This window comes from Gastrolobium bilobum, unplaced genomic scaffold, assembly GCF_033153095.1.
Source record: "Gastrolobium bilobum isolate Gb01-03AN ecotype WA unplaced genomic scaffold, APGP_CSIRO_Gbil_v1 utg50351, whole genome shotgun sequence".
Taxonomy (NCBI): domain Eukaryota; kingdom Viridiplantae; phylum Streptophyta; class Magnoliopsida; order Fabales; family Fabaceae; genus Gastrolobium; species Gastrolobium bilobum.
In genome coordinates this window covers 183111-192316 of record NW_026897333.1, presented here as the reverse complement: position 1 = coordinate 192316, position 9206 = coordinate 183111, and the positions used below count along the sequence as shown (strand labels likewise).

At 37.3% G+C, this 9206-nt stretch overlaps 1 protein-coding gene across 1 annotated transcript; it reads left to right on the top strand.

Annotated features, from left to right (window-relative positions):
- Window positions 1–215: 215 nt before the first annotated feature.
- On the top strand, window positions 216–2329 carry LOC133306099 (cyclin-D4-2-like). The gene is made up of 6 exons (XM_061506380.1): window positions 216–527; window positions 1031–1117; window positions 1204–1302; window positions 1401–1602; window positions 1692–1816; window positions 1981–2329. Exons 1-6 carry the CDS (start codon window positions 216–218, stop codon window positions 2215–2217), a joined length of 1062 nt encoding a protein of 353 aa, XP_061362364.1. The 3' UTR covers window positions 2218–2329.
- Window positions 2330–9206: the final 6877 nt, after the last annotated feature.

Here is a 9206-nt window from a genome sequence, read left to right as displayed (position 1 = left end):
GGTCTATAGTGATTTTGTTCTTATTACATAGATTTTTCATTTCATAAGAGATCTCCATTCTCCACACTTCGTTGTGTCTTAAAGACTCCATCTTTAATCTGAAAGCTCCATTTATTTGTTCTTACCGGTGCTCGTTTTATAAAACAAACAAAAAAAAAAAAAGGTTTTTTTTTTCCTTCCCCATTGAAGGGAGAGAGGTTTTTTGACCTGTTGCAATGGCACCCAGTTTTGATTGTGTCTCAAGCCTCCTCTGTACAGAAGACGACAGCATTTTTGACGAAAACGATAATGGGGTTTCGTTGGAGATGTTGGAGGATACATGGCATCCTAGATATCGTCGAAACCATAATCAAAGCGAGTACTTTGGTGACCCAAATGGGTGGTTGCCATTGCAGAGTGAAGAGTGTTTGGCTCTAATGTTGGAAAAGGAATGCCATCACTTGCCTGGTGGTGATTACTTGAAAAGGCTGCGAAGTGGGGATTTGGATTTTGGGGCCAGAAAGGAGGCCATTGATTGGATTGAAAAGGTGGGTTCAAGAGCTTGTTTGCTTTTTATTTCTTATTGAGTCCAAAATCTAATCTTTCTCAAGCATGAGGATTTTCTTTTCTGTTTTTGCTTGTGGCAATGAAGCTGGCGACTGTTTTTCCTTAATCCTGAAATGGGACTTTCTGTGAATTCTCATATTTGCTTTTGATGATATTAAATTTGAACGAGGTGTTTTTTCTGCAAATGGAAGAGTTTTATTTGGATTTAACTGCCTCAATCTCTGTTTGGTGATGGTTCAACTGGTGAATCTGAGTTGCTTGGATATTATCTATGGATTGTCCTTTTATTATGAAATTTATGGGATGGCACTCTTTTTTTCATGCATATTTTCTGCCGATTTTAACGTATTAAAAACTAGACCATCGTTTCATTTTGCATCAGTGTGTAGCCATTGTTCGTTGAAACAAGTAAGGATTGCATGATATTTATCCCATTGCCCTTTGCTATGGTCTAACTAATGAATGAAATGTACCTGTTTTATAGGTGCGAAAGCATTTTGGCTTTGGACCTCTCTGTGCATATCTATCCATAAACTACTTGGATCGCTTCCTTTCTGCATATGAATTACCTGTAAGTCAATTAATCAAGAGAAAAAAAAGGCTTTTTTTTTGTCCTTGTGTTCTCCACTGGTTTTGATCTGATCTTTCAACCCGCAGAAGCAAAGAGCTTGGACCATGCAATTGTTGGCTGTGGCATGCTTATCTCTGGCAGCCAAATTAGAGGAGACTGAAGTTCCTCTATCTCTTGATTTGCAGGTACAATATTTTAATTTGATGCTTGATAGTTTGAACAAGTTAAGTCAAATCTCTTTGATTTTACATGTGGTGATCATCTTTATATTTTTATCATGCAGGTGGGTGAATCTAAGTTTGTATTTGAAGCTAAAACAATAAAGAGAATGGAGCTTCTTATACTGAGCACATTGAGGTGGAGAATGCAAGCAATTACCCCTTTCTCTTTCATTGACTATTTCCTTTGCAAGATCAATGATGATCAAAGTCCAAAAGGAGCTTCAATTTTGCGATCCGTCCAACTTATACTGAGTACTGTTAGAGGTACCTGTTTGTTCTCCTCCCTAACTCTCTGCATCAATAATAATCATGATAGGTAGATCATAACTTAAGAGAGTGGGGATCCAATGCAGGAATTGACTTCTTAGAGTTCAGACCATCAGAGATTGGAGCAGCAGTGGCATTATCTGTGGTGGGGGAAACCCAAACGGTTCATACTGAGAAAGCAATTTCTGTTCTGATTCAGCACATAGAAAAGGTAAAAGATGTGGTCCAATGACAAGAAAAAGTGAATATAAATGATGGTTTTCCTTATCAGCTTTTGATCATTTTAAGTTGATTACTTGTTTGTAACTGATCAAATGCAATTAATTGTGGCATGGTTTAGTTGACATCAACAATGTCTTATTTGGTTTTTGGCAGGAGAGGGTCTTGAAGTGTGTTAAAATGATCCAGGAGCTCTCATCAAACAGTGGTTGTGCTAAGGATACTAGTGCTTCAGTTTCTGTCCCTTGTGTGCCTCGAAGCCCAATAGGGGTGTTGGATGCTGTATGCTTCAGCTACAAAAGTGATGACTCAAATGCTGGATCATGTGCAAATTCTTCACATAATAGCCCAGATGCTAAAAGGAGGAAGCTAAACAAAACCTGTGGAGTATAGCTATTGTAGTGATGTTGGTTGGGAATTTTAGCATCATTCATAGGATGCCTTTCTAGAAAAGGACGTTGTGTGTTTTAGGGAAGGTGCCACCTCAAGGGAATACCAATGAAGGAAGCAGGAAGATAGATAGGGAAAACGAAAAAATAAAATAAAAACTGATCATAAAGGATGCAAAGAATATAAGGTGGATGGTGAGTGGAAGATGCAAGATTTTAAGGAATGGAATCAACACATTTCATGCTGTTAAATATTTTATGGATGTCTTAACAGCTAGAGAACAGAGATGGTGAAGGAGGAGGGCGAATAAGGATTGGTGTATTTGTTTGTGTAAAGTACAGTTTGTTTTTTACTTTTAAATGAGGTAGTAAAATAGACCAAAAAATAGAACGAAAATAAGAGGCAGAGCTACTAGCATTTTATATATTTGCGGCATTTATTTTTTATTTATGTCATTATCGTTATTCTATTGGTTATTTTATTTTATCAGTGTAACAGTTTCTGAAAAAAGTTTATAAAAGAATATTATTATTATTCTGTCAGCAAAACGATCTTGGTTTACTATAGTAAGCCCTGTCAGCAATTCAATGGGACACTTTGACCGAGTGACTGTTTGGACTTTAGACTTTAGAGTTTACACCATAGATATTGTTTCGGTATTCTTTTAAAGATATTGTTTCGGTATTCTTTTAAAATAGAAAAATACTATATTATTTTCTTAAAAAAATATATTGAATAATTAAGTAATAAAAGCTAGAATAAATTTTAAAGTGTATAATTTTTTTCTATTTTGTAATATTTGACATAAAATATTTAATTTAATATATATATATATATATATATATATATATATATATATATATATATATATATATATATATATATATATATATATATATATATATATGTGGGTAGGATCTTTTGACACCTCATCTGAGAGCCGTTATATTAAAAAAGATCAATGGTGTCACATGCTTACAAATCAGAGTTGTTGATCTTTTTTGATTTAATAGCGCTTTTAGATGAGGTGTCAAACTTTAAATTTGACACTTGTGTTAAATGATCCTATCTCATATATATATAGAAAAATTGTTTTCTCCAACTTTAAAGATAACTATCTCATGTCATAGACACATAAAAAAAAAAAATTCTTTTTTTTTTTAACTTATGAGCTACACATTTCTTATTATTGTAGGAAAAAAAACTTCTCTCACGTTGAATAAATAAGAGAAATATTATCCACTGTTAGGCAGGTCTAGAGGCAAGCCTGTGGCGGGGACCACCACCAATGAGCTAAGGCTACACCAACTGTAGCAAGTGGATCCGACACCATGTCTCAACCCAAAACCTTAAGGCATTGGGTTCATTGGTCCTTTCACTTATATACTCTTCACTTATCTCATTATTAACCAATGTGGGACTCATCACACTTGAATATCCCAACAATCTCCCCTTCAAGTGTGAAACTCATCATTGGTAAGCTCCCCCTCAACCGAGTACCCCAAGCGCAAAGTACTCAACTAGCCTCTTAGCCAATCACCAGGCTAGCTCGAGCCCAACCCGGCTCTGATACCACTGTCAGGCGGGTCCAGGGGGAAGCCCATGGCGGGGGCCACCATCAATGGACTAAGGCTACACCTGGTGGCCTTAGTCCATTGATGTAGCCTTAGTCCATTGATGGTGGCCCCCGCCATCCCTGAACCCGCCTGACATCCACGTATAAATATAAATATAAATATATATATATTACCCCTTTTAACTAAGTATGACCAGTCATATTTAGTTATAACAATAAAGCTGTTCTTTTTTCTGTCGGCGGACGTGACGAGAGAGAAAATACATTTTTAATGTATGACCGGTCATACTTAATTAAAATGGGGTAACTGTAGACAACCTTATTTAAAGTGGCTACAAAAATATTTTTCCCGTATATATATATGGCTTTAATGTTTCTAAAGTGGATGTAGATAAGCTATCTACATTCGCTCCCAAAATGACGTCGTTTTTGATTGAAAAATTTAAAAATTATAATGAAAAAGACTATTATAACTCTGAAATAAATTATAATTACAAAAATACCTTGATTTCTGCCTCAAAACGACGTCGTTTTGGGCTCACTGTAGATAAGCTATCTACATTGACGGTAAAAAAATGAACCATATATATATATATATATATGGGCTTATCGTTTCTCCAGTTGCCGGAGATAATTTTATTTCCAGCTAAAAAATCATAACCGTACAAAGATAGATCAATGGTAATGAAGGAAGAGAGAGAAAAATGGAATCATAACCATTCAAAGGTATATATATATTAATATAAGAAAATAAATAAACAAAACGACATTTTCCTACATACACAAAAAGAGGTTGAGTCCCACAATTCTTTTTTTTTCTCCTCTTATCTGTGGGTCCCACTTATACTTTTATTTCTACACCATGAAATATATATATATATATATATATATATATATATATATATATATATATATTTATATATTTGTGTATGTATGTATCGGGTGTAAGCACAATTATGAGCTCCATTAGCCAAGCACCAAATAGAAACGTACAAAACAATAGAGCTGTCTTGTCTTCCAATCTTATCATAGGACAAAACTGGATCTGGAACCATAATAAGAAAATTATGAGTTATAATTTTGAATTCCGTAGGTAGGACCTAGTTATAAATAATAATTTGCCGAACCTCAACCACTGCGTCGTACAACCATACTGTCGCAGCCTTGATCAAGGAGAGTGTGTGTGCTTTTGTAGCAAGCAAGCAGTGACTCCAACATGTGAGGAGTTGAACTTTGGTGGAATTGTTGCATATTGAAGTGTTTTTGTGTGTGTGTGTGTGTGTGTTTTTTTTAGTAAATGCAGATTGATGTGTTTTAGTCACAGGGAAAAGGAGCAAATTATAAAGTAAGCCCCCTAGGGTTTGTTCTTTGACTGAAGTAAAGAGGGCTCTTTTCTTTTGGACCATTTAAGGTTTGTGTTTAAATGTCCATTGAGTCTTTGACCTAGGCCTCTTGCTGAGTCGAACAAAAGAAATAATGGGTTACTACCTCTTTATTTTTGTTATTGAAATATAAATCTCTTTGTGAACATGAGAAATGGAGATATTATTTTTTTTCTCACCTTTAAATTTTTCTAAAAAAGTCAATGTGCGTAAATATTTATAAAACTTTGTATCTATATTAAATATAAATTTATTTTATTTTATTCAGCTTATAGCTTAATAATGAGCCAATAACCCATTGGCTAACGTCAGTCCATGATCACTTGACCAGGCCAAATTTTAAAACTATAGATAATAGACTAATAGGGGAATAAATTTTTAAGAAAAATAATATATTTGATTTGTAAGTAAAAAGAATAATTTTTTTTAAGTATAGGGGCATACGTTTGGAACAGTGACCAATGTACCATACATTGCTCACTTTTTTACCAGTATGTCACACGAACAGTGTTATTTTTTAAAATGTCACGTGTCCGAGTTCGTTACCGTATCAAGCGAACTCGATTTGCTGATGTGACATGTTTTTGGTGGCCATCGAGTTCGTTACTGGGTGTAGCGAACTAGGTGACAATTAATATCCATGTGCTCTGACAAAAACAGAGCACGTGACAGTATCATAGAAGTTCGCTAGGAATAATAGCAAACTAAGTAAAAGTAACCTGACACATATAAGTTCGCTACATTAGGTAGCGAACTATGTGGCTTTCTATTTCTAAATTAATACAAATCGAATTGATACCTGAAAAAGTCTTTAGTTCCTATTAGTCAGTTAGAAACATTGAAAATCTGTTCAGAAATGCATTGAACATAAAAACGCAAAGCATAAAATTAAAGCACACAAAGACAAGGCAAACAGTGTACGCATGGGTATTAATTATGGGCACACAGTTCGCTAATTAGTGTAGCGAACTTGTGTGTATCAAATTATTTTTCCTTAGTTTGCTATTATTTCTAGCGAACTTCTATGACACTGCCATGTGTTCTGTTTTTATCATAGCAGAGAGGTATTGATTGTCACCTAGTTCTCTTCATCTAGTAGCGAACTTGTACGCGTGACATATTGAAAAATAACATTGTTTGCGTGACATTTAGGTAAAAAAGTTGGTGAACAGTAATATTTTGGTCACTGTTCCCATATGTTTCCCCACTTCTTCCTAGTATAGAAGTTTTTGCCTTTTTTTTTTTGGTTGAAAAAGTTTTCGCCTTAACTTTTCATACTTATCACGGTCGTTGACATTGGAGCAATATAGTTTGTTTTATTTTATAGGGTAAAGTGTGTGTCATTTTAAAGGATGTAAAGTTATGTCATTTTAAGAGAGAGAAAGATATAGATAAAGGAGGAGAGAGAGTTGACAAAAAAAATAAAGGTGTGGGTCCCACCTCTTTGTGAGAGTGAAAGGATATAAGTTATGTCATTTAAAAGGATAAACAATTTTCTCTATGTTATATGGCTTATTTTGCAACTAGCAAAATTTATACTTATTAATCAGAATTCAATTCTTTCTATTTACTCTTATCGATTATCAATTTAATTATCATGATTCAATTTGACTTTGACTCCATACTAGACCTTAGCAACACAGAATATTGATCTCTCCAAAGTTATTATAACTTGTGGTGGCAATAATTGTTCATCTTATGTGTTATTTAATATAATATGGCTACATGAGAGGATCTTAACCATTAATAAACAAATCAACGGTGATGATATTAAAAAAAATTATCCAAATATTTTTTCTTTCTATTTCTTTATCACCATTGATTCAACCTTATATTGTTATAATCACGGTTCAAGAATCAATAAATATCCCCACATACAAACACGGGACTTTTCAATGTGTTTTTTCTTTACTCGTGTTGAGATATTCAAGTGTGATGAGTCCCACATTGGTTGGTAATGAGCTAAGTGAAGAGTATATAAGTGAAAGGACCCATGAACCCAATGCCTTAAGGTTTTGGGTTGAGACATGGTGTCGGATCCACTTGCTACGGTTGGTGTAGCCTTAGCTCATTGGCGGTGGTTCCCCGCCACGGGCTTCCCCTAGACCCGCTTGACATTGGAGTTTGAGGGAACGAATTTCCCAACAGTGGTATCAGAGCCCGAGTTCGACGGGCTCTGAAGGAGACAAGATGGAGACCAGTGGCATAACTCATGATGGAGATATGTTCAAGTTGACCGCAGACAACTTCACTTATTGGAGACCGATGATGGAAGATCATCTCTACTGCACAGATCTGCATGAGCCCATTATCCTTGATGAGAGACCAGCAGGCAAAACTGATAAGGAGTGGGAGATCCTGAGTCGGAAGGCGGTAGCCACGATCAGGAAATATATTGATAAAAGCCTCTTTGAGCACGTGTCCGAATTCACGAACGCGTATGAGTTGTGGACGAAGCTAGAATCCATGATTCAGAAGAAGACTCCCAGGAACAAAGCACACCTGGTTCGCCGACTTGTTAAGCTTGAATACAGGGACGGCATGAGCATGATTGAACACCTGAACACCTACAAAGGTATTGTGAATCAGCTGTCAAAGGCTGATATGAAAATTGATGAAGAATTACAGGCATTGCTGCTATTGAGCTCGCTGCCAGAAAGCTGGGATACTCTGGTGGTGACCCTGAATAACTCGACTCCAGATGGAAAATTGAAGATGGATGTCGTGACAGACAGCCTCCTGGGCGAAGAATCCAGGAGAAGAGAACGAGGTACTTCGAGTACGTCTGACGCCAACGTTGCTGAGAATAAAGGGAAATCTGACTCCCGCGGTAGAAGCAAAAGCCGAGGTAGAGGTCGTGACAGACGAGACAAGTCCAGAGGTCGGTCAAAGCCGAAATATGAGTTGAAGTGCTTTTACTGTGGAAAGACAGACCATAAGAAGCCAGACTGCTGGACCCTACAGAATGATGAGAAGAACGGCTCTGTGAAGCCGGATCAGATTATTCCCAAGAAGAGGGAAGACAAGAGCACCACTGCGGTGGCTGCAAACCCTAATGCTGAGATATTCCTCCTTGGTGAGGATAATTATTTGAATGTTGCTTTTGATGACTGCACCTGAATTGTTGACTCTGGTGCCTCCTTCCACGTTACTCCACACAAAGGTTTTTTCTCCTCTTATCGAGGTGGTGATTTTGGAGTCGTGAAGATGGGAAATCAGGTGACCAGCAAGATTGTTGGTGTCAGTGATGTAACTCTGACCACAGATGTCGGATGCCGACTTGTGTTCAAAGATGTAAGGCATGTTCCTGACATGCGTTTGAACCTAATCTCGGTAGGCAAACTTGATGATGCCGGGTTAGTGAACTACTTCGGTAGTGTGAGATGGAAGCTGGCCAAGGGAAACTTGGTCGTGGCTCGAGGTAAGAAGAAAGGCTCCTTGTACGTGATGCAAGGAAAAATCAATGGCGGAGAAGCCAATTCTTTTCGAGATGAACCTAGCTTGGAGCTATGGCACAAGCGCCTCGGCCACATGAGCGAGAAAGGGCTACAGATCCTGAACAAGAAAGGATTACTGACCGGGTTGAAAGGCCAAGCGTTAGAGAGTTGCATGCACTGCCTAGCTGGAAAGCAGCACCGGGTTTCTTTTGTGAGACCGGATCAACCAAGACGACGCAGGAATATTCTTGACCTCGTCCATACTGATGTTTACTCCATGTCGGAAAGATCTCTTGGAGGAGCTCAATATTTTGTTTCATTCATTGATGGCCATTCCCGCAAAGTGTGGGTATATTTGTTGAAATCTAAAGACCAGGTACTCCAAACCTTTAAAGAATTCCATGCAATGGTTGAAAGGGAGACTGGCAAGAAATTGAAGGTGGTTCGATCTGATAATGGTGGTGAGTATTGCGGCCCATTTGATGCATACTGCAGAGCGGCCGGGATTCGACTTGAGAAGACGCCCCCCAAGACACCTCAGCTGAATGGATTGGCTGAACGGATGAACAGAACTATTGAAGAGAAGGTCCGAAGCAT

Excerpts from the sequence above, each read along its gene's own strand:
- LOC133306099 (XM_061506380.1), top strand. The coding sequence starts at position 216 with ATGGCACCCAGTTTTGATTGTGTCTCAAGCCTCCTCTGTACAGAAGAC. Across the intron at positions 528-1,030 it reads CCATTGATTGGATTGAAAAG|GTGCGAAAGCATTTTGGCTT; the intron begins GTGGGTTCAAGA and ends CCTGTTTTATAG. Across the intron at positions 1,118-1,203 it reads TTTCTGCATATGAATTACCT|AAGCAAAGAGCTTGGACCAT; the intron begins GTAAGTCAATTA and ends TTCAACCCGCAG.